Here is a 15000-nt window from a genome sequence, read left to right on the forward strand (position 1 = left end):
ATAGAGCGGTTTTCAATTGAGTGTCGAAAGTAATTAGCGACTTGCTTTGGTTTTGCATTACTTCACTCAGTGATTGGTTCTAAGTTCTCGCGCCACTTTTTCAAGCAATCAGACGTGAAACTGAAACCAATCGTGGCTCGAGCGGGCACATTTTCCCGCGCTTTGTGTGTCGGCTACGTGTAATTACTTCAAGTTTTGATTGGTTTACTGGATTGTCTCCGTCCTTTTTGATTGGCTAAAGTAATTACTTTGGTTTTGATTTTAAGACACTCGATTGAAACTTGCTCTAGAAAACGCTCTTTGCTGCATCTTTCCAATAGTACATGTAAATGAACAGTCTTACTGTGACTGTCCATTTTAACAAGCGTACAGGTACTGGGGTAACTCCACAACAATGTCCCCTAAATTGGGCTTCATCCGAAACAAGGAGATTCAATATCTAATTAACCATGTTTTATCAGGCCAAACAGCAAGTTATTTTATGTATGATATTTCTTTATGCATGCATTGATTTTTTTCCCCATGCAACTTACAGCACCGCTATCAAACTCTGTCCTCAGCCAGTGTGAGGTATATATGATTGTATTTACTTTGGTCGGTGCTAAATAATAAACAATTATTCCACTGGCACGCGTTGGATATGAGATGGTAGATAGCACACTTACATTGTATGACACACATGTGTAAAATTCTCCTCAGGTGAAAATGGTCACAGAAAAAATGCCAGACGGAAAAAGCAATACTCACTGCATCAGGGCTTTTGTCTTCATGGATGGATCATCAGGGTTAAAGTGCTCATAGCCTTTGACTTCCTTTTCCAGTGACATGATGCTCTCTTCGAGTCTACTTCGAAGAGCTGGCAGTGTTTCCCTGATATGATTAGTCAATTGCTGAAAAGTAAAGCCAGAAAACACCATTGTTAAAAGGCTGCAATGAAGCTAAGTACATCATCCTATAGTCAAGAGATTTATTGCATGTACAGTGTTTTGAAGTAGGTGATTATGTACTCTTGCAAAGCCATCTCTCCAATAGGCATTCTCGTCAAAAGAGCCTCTGATCTTATGTCTGCACATGACCTGAGGCTCTGGGAAACCGTAGGGTCCTTACAGCCAAAAATTGGGTATTTGAACCTTACAGCGCCTGTTCACTCATCGTGCTAACATAATGCACCAATAAGAGAAACTTGTCAATGTTCTTCGAAGAAAACCAAAGAGAAGACAATTTATTTCAGGGTTCCCCAGAGCTCTTCTTTTCTTCAGTCATAAGCAAAAGAGAAGAGCTCTGGGGTCGAGATTGTCCAGTAGGCAGGTCTAAGACACAGGTCATGGGTCAGAGTACATGTCACTGTGGAGCAGACAAGCAAGCAACACCAAAAGTGTCTGCTAGCCCAAATCACTAGATACAAAAATGGTGTTTCAGGTCTAGGGAAAACTTTTGGCTTAAATGTTCATCAGTAGAGCAAGGACCTTCAGTGTTGACCTGTGGAATGTGACTTGTGTTTTAGGCCCACCTTCTCTCCAATAGCAAGCAGTAAATTTATAATTCTACAGTGCCTTAAGATGATGGCTCACACCAGTTTCAACAATTCAGGGTTATAAGGATCACAAGCACAATACATTGTTAGAGCGACTTTCGTATGACCTTGAAAAAGTGTTCGCAACTTGTTTCATGGACCAATGTTTGGCAAGATTAAAACAAACCTTGTCGTTATTCCCACCAAGGAAACTCCTAATATGGGCAGTCAACAGTTTGATTGCCCAATCACATTACTGCATTTTAAAAGATGTCAAAGCAAAACTTTCCAGAAAGTTCCATGGAGAGATGACATTGTTTGCATAGCCATTTCGTGTTCGCTGAGCCAACGAAAATTCGTGCACCTTTGTTTTTTGTTCGATAAGCCAATTAAATGTTTTACATTTTTGTTTACGTTCTGTTTTTACATTTATTTTTCAAGGTCATATTAAAGTCGCTCTACTCACATAGATGTGACAACATTAGATAGTAATTATTTATGAAGTGTGTAGCCCAACCTACGATTTTGGCCACAGCTATGAACAACTGCTTATGCAATTTGCATTATGCATGGCAAAGTGAGACAGGGCTAACATTAGGAGGGTCAGACCACTTTCAACACACTTGAGCAAACTGAACTATTCTACAACATTGTTTCACACAACACAATGTTATGGTACAGTACCAAAAGAAACATCAATAATAATTCCTTTAATGTTTTGTAATAGGTCACCATGGGAACAAGAGACATGTAAATACACCCTATATTAATTTTTGTGTTTAAATGCCTATATATCTCAAAAATGAACTTCAAGTTGGTGATTCACAGGCTCAGACAAAACTCTCTGCAAAGCTTAAAAAATTCTGCAGCCACCTCCACAATTGGAAACTTTTAAGGTGCCTCTGAATCTGCTGCAGAAAACTTTTGTTTAGAAATGAGCCGCAAAGTTGGACTTTGGTCCTTGTTAATAGTGAAACAGCTTACACTTGGACTACAGTACACCATAATTATACAGAATTTCTCATGAATTCTTGAGGAGATTGAATCCCTATTTGTATGCTGAGTGTTTAAAATTTTGCATGCCACATTGGCCCCCATAATTGTCTGCATCTCTCCAAACTTGAAAAGCTCAGGCTGCATTCTTCAAGTTTCAATTAAAAACCTGGCACATGTGCATCCGTGACAATGCCCCTTTAAGGTGGAAAATGTAATCTAAAAGATAATTATCTCTCCTTAAGTATAAGTGCTACAATGACAACATTTGAAAACATTAATGCACCCCTTCTCATTTCCTGTACATATCCATTGCCATGAAATGACACCTTGCATCCCCACGGCCTGCTCTAGTCTGACGTTGTAGCTCAGTCGGTAGTCTGGGGAACAATGGTCTTACCTGATGGTTGTGGCTTCAATTCCCAACCTAGTCAGAGTTTTTCTCTTTTCTAACGTGTCGCCCATTACCATTACAACACCAAACACTTAGAAGGATTACATGAGAATGAAAATATTACTTGAAATTACACCCTAGTAGATATAAACGTGAGACAAATATCCTCTATTTATCTACATGCAAAAGATTGCCCAGTGGTTAAGAGGATGGAATTAAAATAATGTAAATGCTCTGGATCCACAAAGTTGAAATCACCTGTAGACAGTTGTCTTTTGTAAGTATGGTGTAAGTGGCCAAGCCGCAAGAGGATTGGGGCAGGAAAGAAGAGCCTGCATCCAAGCCAACCATGTTTTAATTCCACCCCTCAGAATGTGACAAGTCGTCATTTGCATTGTGTCAAGTAACCAGCCAAAAGAATCAGTGTCAAGTGTCAACAACATGATCTGAAATAAACACGCGAGTTTTATTTCAGTTTAACTTTTTTCAGCGCCAGCAAAAAAACTCAAACGAAAAATGTAAATGTAGCGAGCCAAAATTGCCGCCTTTTCAATCATTCTTCATTGTGAAAATTTGTCAAATTTATCACAGTGCCGATAAATTATTGGCACATGCCAAATTTATCGTCGTAATCTGACTAAAAACTTGTTTCTTTTTTTAGTAGTCCTGTAAAATGGAAAAGATTTCATAGCTTATGTGTACGATTCACAGTGGTTACTGCAAATAGTGTATGCATCTTAACTCGGCTGATGAAGACAGACAGAGAGACAAAGGTAAAATGGAATTTATTGGCGATAAGCTTACCATTTGGAAATCCAAATTTTCATAGTGTGGTATTCATCGACCACAATCAACGCAACCACGTTGAGGAGTTTCGAGGATACTATTTTTAATTAAGATCCGTTTGAAGTCCCTCGCGCTTGCTTCGATGACGTGAATATTATTTGGGAAAGACTGTTTAATAAAGCTTTCGTGTCCTGTAGACCACTACAGTTCAAACCCCGCAAATTTCCCTCCTCGACTTGGTCTTGCATTAGGCCAGCCGGTAGGCAAATAACTAAGACAACACATGCCAAGTACATGTACTGCATCCATTCCGATAGCCTTCTGAGTTTTACTGCAGTAGAGAACAGTTGAAAGATAAACTTTTTCCATAACCAGTTGGCATCACTGCGAAAACGTCCCTGCCTTCAAGTAGGCAATTTACTGGTTTGTTCTGTTCTTTCTTTAGCTGCATTTGCATGCTACATGTATACTCTACAAGACAGCTTGCGAAAACCTTCCATAACAGTGCCCTCAAACGCCGCCAAGTTTAATTCTATATTTTTCCCTGGTTATCGTAGGATTATAGGCGGCTTGTCATCCCATGTCACTTTTGAACAATCAGAATACTGCATTCCTGGACGAACATAGACAATTCAAAAAGGAGTGGCTTGGATGCAGGCTCTTCTCTCCTGCCCATATCCTCTTGCAGCTTCGCGCTTGCAAGACACTTAAAAAGAGTCTGCTCCCAGGCTACAGCCGTTCCAAATTTAACTTTGTCAGGCTTTTTAAAAATTATTTGACTATATTGACTTTCTGAAAAAGTAAAAATAGATATTACTTATTTTAATTGAATTTGTATATTTTCATATTGTCACATTGTCAAATTGTAAGAACTTACTTGATTCAGGACCTTTTGCAAATAGCTTGTTCCCATTTTATCTGCCATGTGTCTAAATTAAAATGAAAGTGAGTACTATAATAAAAGCGAATGAGGGAGAAACCCAGAGGATACTGTTGTAAGTCCCTTAAACAACGATTAAAAGAAATTGTGAATCACAGGCAGAAACATCCCACGTTCAGCAACCTTTCACAACTTCTAGTAGTATTGCAAAATTTCGGCCATTATTTCCACTTACACCACTTAATACTCATATTAACCCTCCCACAACAAACAATTATTCTTATATTTCACTCTGCATACAACACGAGAAGATTTTAATTCTCAGTGGTGGCAAGATTAGAGATGAAAGGGTTTTATTAAGGAATAGACAGTTACCAGTACCATCCAATTCGGTATTGCAAAGATCATTGGATATGGCTTTTTTTATGAATGAATGGAAGGCAAAATAAAATTATTGTACATTGTAACGTTCATAACTTGACAGTGATCCATCTAGAATCAGGCACTAGACTAGTGAGTCCTGGGACTCGCACAGACTAAAATCTGTGAGTCCCAGACACAGGAGCATGAGTCCCATAACCTCATGAGTTTGAGTCCCACACATAATTTTTATTAATACAAGTAGAGTGTATGAGTATTGTACGAAACCTATGATTCACACATACTGACACATGTAAAAAAGCATCACTTACTAATCTTTTAGTCCTTGACATACATGTTCAACAATGATTGAGGCAGGCAATCTCAAGATCTACTACAACATTGTAACTCTTGAATTTCAGCTTGTAGATGCGCCTATCGCCATTGCTCAATCCGTTTGATTTCTTAGCTTCAGTACAATACCTTACAATACATGAAATTGCCATCTTTCTCATAGACTATTATTAAACCAAGTAGAGTACTTTTTCAGCCACAGGTCGAAAAATCTTGTTCTTTTGATTTCCCTTGTGCTTTTCCTTCATTTGCAGTTGCACGCATATTGTCTATTGCAGTTACTGCTTCTTGCACTTGTTGACTCTCTTTGTTCGGTTCCGCAAATGGGAGCTTTGTTTGTCCCTCCAGGGGTTTAAGTTTTTTTTCAGTGGCATTATTAAATTTGAAAAATTGTACAGACAATACAGACCGAACGAGTCTGTCTGGCTTCCGAAAGGACATTAATAAACAACCAAACACCGGAACACCAAAACGAAACACCAAAACACCATGTAACCCCACCATACATTGAATACTGACAAAGGTCGGATTTGAGATTTATAAATATCATTTTAGGGCTAATTAGGCCTAAAACGTTATTGCTTCTGATTCATTGAGATTAAGATTAGGATTCAGATTAAGACTGAGATTAGGAGCAATTTCACGTCTTCAAGGCCTAATAAGCCCTAAAAGGGTAGTTAATTATTTCAAATCCAACCTTTGTCGGTTAGGTTTCGGTGCTTCGTTTCGCTGTTTCATTATTTAGTAATGTCCCTTCCGAAAAACAAAGAGAATGTGTGCATTGTGGTACAACTTTTAAGTAACATTATATGAAGTATCTAAGGCACTTCCTTAAAATTCCACCGACATTGACAAATACTACCATGGCGGAATGTGCTATGATCACACGCTGCTTTAATTTAATACTTTGGTTTTGTGGAGGGGAAAGTCATCAAGTGATGAAGATGATAGAGAAAAGAGAAAGTCTGACACATGGCATGGTAGATGGATCACTGCATACAAACAACATTTTTGGGCCATTCAATGTTCGTAATTTGCCCAAAATTTCAAAACAGCACAATCTAACATTCCTTGTAGGCCTCTCTGTATAAGCTGTTCAATGACTATAATAATTAAAATGGAAAACCAAAAATATACTACAATAATGGTAAAATTTTACATAAAGAGGTACATGTAACAAAAAAATTTCAAACTGAATATAGAAAAAGGTTCACCTGTATGAAGAATGAGTGAGAAAAAATTTGCGCTCAGAAGCCAGTGCTGCTTTAATGTCTTTCTTGCCATCAATGTCAGCTTGACTTCGGTTAACCACACCAATATACCCTGACAAAATAATGACATACTAATGTAGCATTGGAAATCTACACAAAGAACTGTTATTACCAAAGGACTGGGAAAGCGTGCTCAATGACCTACAGTGTATAGTGCAGGTTTCGAAAGGGAAGCCCATACAATAATTATGTACGCATACCTGATTGGTTTATGTAGAACAATCATTTTAAGAATTACAAACTACAAACTGTACAATCAAACAAACAACAGTTGTCATTAATTTTACTGGAGGTAAATGTAATAAAAATTATGATAATTATTATTAATGATAATGATGATGATGATGATGATGATGATGATGATGATGAGGGTCTTGATAATCATGGTGGTCGGTGAAAAGGATGAAGATGCAAATGAATGATAACGTCAAATAACAACATTTATTGCTGTACCTCTTCTTAGAGGGAGAACTCTATTTTCCAAGATTTCCCGCGCATCTGTTCCTTCGTCCATAAGATCCAACTTTGTAATTACTCCAATAGTTCTAACTCCTTAAGTCAGAAAATAAATAGTATGAGACACTTCCATAACTTTGTGACAAGTACATGTACTTGAAAAAATTAATATAAACTTCAGACTCATGAGACAATCTTTTAAAAGACAATTTGCTTCAACAAAAAATCCTGTAGTTTAAAATTACGAAGTGATCTCCAGTGCTTTACACATAAATGACAAAAAACCCTAACAAAAAAAAGATATGGTACACCTACACTTCAGGTGGAGAATTTTATAGTCAACTAAAAAGGGCTTAGACTGCTTGCTGTACATGCATGTGAAGCATTTAAATTAATTATTTTATAATTATGATTTTGAATTAATTTTAATACCTTCAGGATCCACCTCCTTAGCAATCTTCAGAGCATCGGAATTGGCAAGATCTGAGTTTGCTGGAGACACTGCCAAGATCAGGCAGTTTGGTTTGGTGATAAACTGTAACAACATACTTCTGATTAGCATTTCAATATCAGGAGGCTGATCTCCCACCGGAACCTTTGTCAGACCAGGAAGATCCACCAGTGTCAAATTTAAAACTGAAAAAGAAAGTGATTTCAAGTTAGATAAACATCACCATGGTAACACACAGTAGCATTTACATGTACAGTATTAAAGATTTTAGCTTATAGAGCCAATCTTGTAGAAAAAGTAACAATCTCAGGAGGCTTGAAAGGGTTTCCAGCTGAGCAAAAGCATATATGCATTCTCACAACAGGTGACTGGAAATTAAAATGAGACCTAAAACTTTTAAATCACAAAAACACAGAAATAAATTGCCGTCGATGTGGTGAGCAATATCTGTTGTTTGCTTGCCTACCATAAAAGTGAGATTTTCCACTGGCTGAGTGAAACAAAATAAGTGGAAAATGTTTTCTCACACACCGCTGGGGCCTGGGTGGAGGTCAGGTGCCCTATTAAAGGCGGGCAGTAGTTTTTGTTGGTCCTCCATTTCTGACCTTTTCCCCACCCTCCCACCCTAAGATTTCCACTTCTTTGAACTTGTATGTGTATGTTGATTCATGCTTCTGTGACCCTTCTAGTTCAAAACCTTTTCCTTCAGGCTTGTTTTGACGTATACTGTTTTACCAACTTGTATAGGTTAAGATTACAATAAGGGTCAGGTTGTGGCGACACAGCTTGGCATATATAGCTACCAGTGGTGTGTGAGAAGTAAAATTATATTTGGTGCATTCTTTGTGTTTCCATTGGAAATGCCTTACTTGAAGTACTTATAACAGAACTGAACACCATAAACTATGTTGAGAAGAGAGGAGTTGCCATTGGCCACAGTAACTTTAAAGATAACCTACTGTGTCTATGGCTGATTTGCTCTGAATGAGTCAAGAATAATTCAATTTATTACTGGTGCACTTACCATGAGGGGAATAAACTCGCAGGTTAATTGGTAGAGATGAGATTCCTTTGTTACTTCCTGTTTCTCTATCAGTTTCAGCTACAATCTCTTTCCTTACTTCTTCAAAATCAGTGAATTTCTTTCCCTTGCAGTGCAGAAATTCTGCCCACTCTGGAATACAAGAATTTTTTAAAAGTGTCCTTTAATAAGATGTTTTCAAGTGATTTCCTTTCAATCCCCACTGAGACACATCAACAGGACTGAGTTTCTTTACAGTGATTATCAGTCGCTAACCCCCTCACCGACTTTAAGTTCTTTTTCATTTTTTGAAACTAAATTTGGATGGATATCAATCAAATGTGTCCATGACGCTAGTCCTGTTTCCTTGGCGGCAGTCAAATTCGTCATGGAAACATATGCATTTGATTGACGCCCACCGAAATTTAGTTTCGAGAAATAAAAATAAAAAGTGGTTGTTGGGGGTGTGTGACTGGTAAGCATTGTAACGTCCCAAACATTGGGAGAATAAATATCCTTGTAAACTGTATGTTTTTAGAGGAAAGCACAGGTTTTATCAAAAGCTGGGACCCAGGTTCTTGCACCTGTCTATGCTGAGTACAGTACCAGCCTTTGTTCAAAGGAGGTCTCAAGATCAAAAGCCAGACTACATTGTACATGTATTAATAGGAGTGCCTGCTTACCCTATCACAAGGTCCCTTCTATTTTAAACCTTAATGAAACCCCTGAAAAAGCATAGGCACTGCAATGCAACTCCTGGATTTTTCCTCTAAACTGATTGGAAGATTATTGACTTCAGAGCATAAAATGTTCTGGCCAACTAAAGCTAAAGAGCTACACATACCTACAGCACAAGTGATGAACTTTTTTGATCTTGAGACAATTAAGATCAAGATCAATCAAGATCTTTGCAATTATTTAGTAATGGAAAGATGAACTTCAACAAATGTTTGCTGAACACTGTATCCTCACATAAATTATTATCTAGATCAAGTGGTTCAGAGCTTTGCTGTTCAATGACAAGTCACAAATTATATTTCAAGGGAGGGATGCTCATCAGAAATTTTAAATTAAACCCCTAAAGGAGACCAATTTAGATATTTAGACAGATGATGAAATGAGCTACAAGGTATAGGACTTGGTTTTATTTACATATATCTCAATTTTTTTTTTTTTTGAAAATGAAATTGCTTGGCTCATCAAAATTCATTTAAAAAAATCATCCGATTCAAAGGCACGTGTATTGTTTGAATAGACCAGTCATACTTGAGCAACCATAAACGGGTCCGGATTTTCAGTTTGGATGAGCCTAAGCTAAGCTTTTTGAATGCTTCTAAAATTTATGAATGGTTAGTTGTCAAGAAAAGTCAGGAACATTGCCATTTAAATTATACTGTAGGTGATTAATTCAAACTTATTTCCTCATTTGGTTATGACAGCAAAAGAAAGCAGTTAATTTGAGCATTTTCACTTCCAACGACTGTTACTCATGCCTATCTATAGAACGTCACGTAAATCACTTGGGAGAGGAAAGAACAATTTCCAGATAGTTTTTCTTCATTAAGAGGTTTGATCTTTGTTCTCCTCTCGTAAAGAAAGCGACCCAAAGAATTGAAGCTAAGCATTTTATCAACCCAGCGGGAGAAATGGGATTAGGACAATTCTTGAAAAAGATATCATATTTCCATATATCAGTACATGTTACTCATTTATGATCCAATGAAAATCGGATGTGCATGCACGTACGAACCTGATTTAGCTGGGTGAAGCTGAAGAATCAGGGGTCTTCTTGTAACAATGCCAGATCCTCGAGGCAGAAAATCGCTACAGCAAAAGAGTATTGTCAGTCAATATCGAAAAATCAAAGCAAGAAGATGGAGATTCCCCATCAAAGCTCACTTACCGCCCAACAAAATTTTCCAACACACTGCTTTTGCCGGCACTTTGGCTTCCCACGACTGCGATCTGAGGCAGATCAATGGACGATGGCTGCCCAATATGTGCGAAAGCATCTTGAATTTTGTTCATGATGGGAATAAGGTCTTCCATGCCTTTATTTCCCATCTTGAAACCTCTATTAGAAAATCAACTTATTGATGGTTCCTACCGATGGTACATATACTCTTCACTTGCGGCCGAGCCCTCTATCAGTCAGCGGACGTTGCCTACCCGGGTACACGAATAGTTTGGCTATCAATCTCGTACCCAGAGTCTTCGGGCTTTTTGGCCAGCGGGTGAGCGCCCGGAGAGACTCTGGGATAATCGACTCCATTTTCCCAGAAAACGTGGGTTCCGGCCTTATGACGTATGGCTGAGTTTAAACGGAAGCAGAAAAGAGAAAACCGTTAACAGTAGAAACGGCGGGTTGAAAGTGTTCGAGAAACAAGAATTTTAGCCTTAAACACAAAGAAACTGGAGAAATGATTATTGGCTTGCTGTAAGAGCAAGTGAAGATGAAACCTCTGACACTTTCGGTGAGTGTATTTTTGGTGTTTCAGCGTACATTCCATCGTTCAGAATGCAATGAGAATGCCATCGTGCAAGCAACACGATCAACAAATTTTTTGTGGAAACGACACAAATGTCCTCTTCTTCTACAATTTGATGTTTCCGTAATTCTGAATGGCTTCGACAAGACCTTATTCCACGGATTCCGCCTCAAAGAGACGGATGTAATGTTTCCCACGGTACTTTTGCAATAGCAACAGTAATCACTTTTTAGCAGCGTGAGAAAATTCCTGTACGGTATAAGACATAGTTCAAACCTCGTCGTTTTATTATTTTTGTGACTTATATATTTCTGAGATAGAAAAAATCAAACAGCACTGAAACTAGTTTTAGATTTTGAATGTCCCTCCAAATTCTGGGGCTTCCGAATTACTTACCGACTTCCTGTCGGACTGCCATTGCTACGCAATCGGCCAATCAAAAATATAGTTCAAATCGATTATCCCAGAGTCTCTCCGGGCGCTCACCCGCTGGCCAAGAAGCCCGAGGACTCTGGGTACGAGATTGTTTGGCTATCATCTCGTACCCAGAGTCCTCGGGCTTCTTGGCCGGCGGGCGAGCGCCCGGAGAGGCTCAAGAGAGGCTCTGGGATAATCGATTTGAACGAGGATTTGAACTATATTTTTGATTGGCCGATTGCGAAGCAATGGCAGTCCGACAGGAAGTCGGTAAGTAATTCGGAAGCCCCAGAATTTGGAGGGACATTCAAAATCTAAAACTAGCTTCAGTGCTGTTTGATTTTTTCTACCTCAGAAATATATAAATCACAACAATAATAAAACGACGAGGTTTGAACTATGTCTTATACCGCACGGGAATTTTCTCACGCTGCTAAAAAGTGATTACTGTTGCTGTTGCAAAAGTACCGTGGGAAACATTACATCAGTCTCTTTGAGGCGAAATCCGTGGAATAAGGTCTTGTCGAAGCCATTCAGAATTACGGAAACATCAAATTGTAGAAGAAGAGGACATTTGTGTCGTTTCCACAAGAAAATTGTCGATCGTGTTGCTTGCACGATGGCATTCTCATTGCATTCTGAACGATGGAATGTACGCTGAAACACCAAAAATACACTCTCCGAAAGTGTCAGAGGTTTCATCTTCACCTTCTCTTACAGCAAGCCAATGATCATTTCTCCAGTTTCTTTGTGTATAAGGCTAAAATTCTTGTTTCTCGAACACTTTCAACCCGCCATTTCTACTGTTAACGGTTTTCTCTTTTCTGCTTCCGTTTAAACTCAACCATACGTCATAAGACCGGAACCAACGTTTTCTGGGAAAATGGAGTCGATTATCCCAGAGTCTCTCCGGGCGCTCACCCGCTGGCCAAAAAGCCCGAGGACTCTGGGTACGAGATTGTTTGGCTATTGAATCACCTGTGTATTGATACTAAAATAATTTATACGCTTTATGATAGACCTTAATAACCCTACTTAAAGTGCATACCCCAGAAAGCAAAGGAGCAAACCCGCGAAATTCAGGCACGAACTAAAACCCTAACACCGAAACAAAACCACTTGACCCGAAACACCGAAACGAAACCACGGGAATGAAACCATCGAAACACCGAAACGAAACCAGCGCAATAATCGAAACAGCTACAAATTCAGTTTCCACCATAAACTATCTCTTCGAAATGCTAATACGTTACAATAATACAATAATTTCAAAATGCGTTAACATTCTTTCATTATAACTTTGTCACCTTGTATTTTTGTTTGTTGCCTTGGTCTTTGCACTGTTTCCAGTGTCGTTTTTTACACCAAACGCTTCAAATTTTCAGGAATCTGGAAGCCTTCGTTGACCGGAAGTGCTTTTGCGTTTTGGTCTTTGTATGCTCATGGGCAGACACTTCACATGCGTGATGACATAGTTAATTTGAGATGTAGAAGGAAAAATAATGCAAAAAATCAAAGCAATTGTTTGGTGTCACTCTTTGCATGTGCTGAGGGAATCTACACAGATTATGAATAAAGAACAACTGAAACAGCAAACGGTTAGTTCTAAACGCCGAGGTCAAATATTCATCTCGCAAAATAGCGTTTAAAAACTGCTCGGGACGACGAAAAAAAACATGACACTGATGATGACTCGTAACGTGAACATTTTTATAATTCAAGAAAGCCTGGTGCCGAGCATTTCAAAAAGGAAGAGGGCGTCTGAGAACCAGCCGTAGAATAAAAAACATATGGTGGCCACGAATTTCTTCATCCCGAACGCAGAAGAGTTCTTCGAAAACTGATCTTGTCTTTTGTTCAATGTACCCCGCGATGACGACCAAGCTAAGTTCTTGTCGAGAAGAGTAGAGTAGAGCAGTACAAAGAAAACGTTACAAGCTAGTAACATATATCAGGAGATTTGCCAACTCTCACACAGGAAAAAATAACAGATTCCCATTTTTGACTATTTTAGGGTATTTAAAGAATACCAACAAAAATCCCAAATTTGGAAGAGTGAGACAAGTCCCAATCAGGGAACTTGGTTGGGAATTCCCTAGTTGGGACTTGTCTCACTTTGCCAAATTTGGGATTTTTATTGGTATCCTTCAAAATACCCTAAAATATCCAAAAATGGGAATGTTATTTTTTCCTTTGTCACAGTTTTGCCGTGAGACTCACGATTTTGACCACAATCTCACGGTCTCACGATTTCTCGATAATTCTCGCGACAAATGGAAAATGAGTGATGAGATGGAAGATTTGTTGTTCTGAAACTGAAAGCAAAAATCTGATGTCTTTTTTCAGCATAGTTCAATACAAACGCAGTAAGTAGTCGTTTAATAGTTCGTGGACAACTGCCATATAGCCCATATAACACGTATAATTACTACAATAATCTAATATAAATTATTTTTAGATGCATAAATTATATAAATTATGCGCGGACGTGATATTTAGCTTTTGTGTTGTTCGGGTAGGCCACAAACAGTAAAATTTCTCACTATTTCTCCATCATTCTCACTACATTTTGGAATGATTTTTGAAAATCTTACTGTTTTTGCACGAGACAGGTTGGCAAGTCTGATATCAACGCCTCATCGAAACACGTCTCCACCAGGTGACTCTCACTCTCAGTTATGACATTGAGCGGCTTAAGGACGTTCGCCTAATTGTTTGTGCGCAACGTTACTGCGCAGGTAACGCGACTGTAATAGTCACGTATGACTTCCAGCATTAGTGAAGTTGAGGTTTTTTTAAAAACCTCAACTTCACTAATGGACGATAAGTCTTGCACAGCGTTGGATAAGAGAAGATCGTGATCAGTCAAAATTGATTAAAACAATTTATGAAAGTCAAGTAGACTACTGCACGACTGATATTCGCGTTGTTTTATCAGTCGTGTACTAGTCTACTTGACTTTCATAAATATTTTTCAAGCATTAGCGAAAATAACATGGCGACAAAAACGCCGGGGAAAAAATTCCAGGCCGGCAAAAGAATGGCACATTTATTTCCGAATCATCATGAAACGTTGAAAGGAAGTGAGCGAGAGAGTGGAAAAGCTCTGGAAAAGGTAGCTGATCGAGCTGTGGCTGAAAGTTTGAAAAACTCGAGGACGAGCCATTGTGTAAATTTAATGGGGCTAGTCTTTTTTTAAATGTTTTTATTACCCTACGAACTTAAGTTCAAAATGAATACATGTTTTTGAAATTCTTTTCCTTTACTTTCGTGAAAATAGAGCAGAATTGTACTTTCGTCCTCGTCCGCTTGAATAGTGCAGACCTGCGAGGAAACAGCCAGCGATTAAATTTCACAAAAACCACACTACAGAAGATGAGCAGAACGGCAATGGAGGGATATTATACAAAAAACTAGCCAAATGAAGATGACGTCTGCTTGAAACTTTCCAGTCCTTCCCCGACAGGTCATGGAATTTTTTTTTTTTTTTTTTTCATTTTTGGAGTAAGTACTTTATGACCTAACTCAAGGCGAGAAATGAAGAAAATTTCACCGTAGGAAGATTTTAGCGCGAACGTCCATAAGACAAATCTTGTTGCTGACTGGAAAGCCTGT

General features: G+C 38.5%; 1 protein-coding gene across 1 annotated transcript in view; it reads right to left on the reverse strand.

The window, feature by feature from the left end:
• Positions 1 to 10612, reverse strand: part of LOC137992555 (dynamin-1-like) — a 28610-nt gene extending 17998 nt beyond the window's left edge. The window contains exons 1-8 of the mRNA XM_068837933.1: positions 10383 to 10612; positions 10230 to 10303; positions 8483 to 8632; positions 7440 to 7643; positions 7005 to 7103; positions 6495 to 6603; positions 4564 to 4615; positions 748 to 890 (exon numbers count right to left, since the gene is read on the reverse strand). Coding sequence (XP_068694034.1) covers positions 748 to 890; positions 4564 to 4615; positions 6495 to 6603; positions 7005 to 7103; positions 7440 to 7643; positions 8483 to 8632; positions 10230 to 10303; positions 10383 to 10543 — 992 coding nt within the window. The 5' untranslated portion in view covers positions 10544 to 10612. The remainder of the gene's footprint in view (positions 1 to 747; positions 891 to 4563; positions 4616 to 6494; positions 6604 to 7004; positions 7104 to 7439; positions 7644 to 8482; positions 8633 to 10229; positions 10304 to 10382) is intronic.
• Between the last annotated feature and the right edge of the window lie 4388 nt (positions 10613 to 15000).

The sequence above is a fragment of the Montipora foliosa genome, chromosome 2, assembly GCF_036669935.1.
Source record: "Montipora foliosa isolate CH-2021 chromosome 2, ASM3666993v2, whole genome shotgun sequence".
Taxonomy (NCBI): domain Eukaryota; kingdom Metazoa; phylum Cnidaria; class Anthozoa; order Scleractinia; family Acroporidae; genus Montipora; species Montipora foliosa.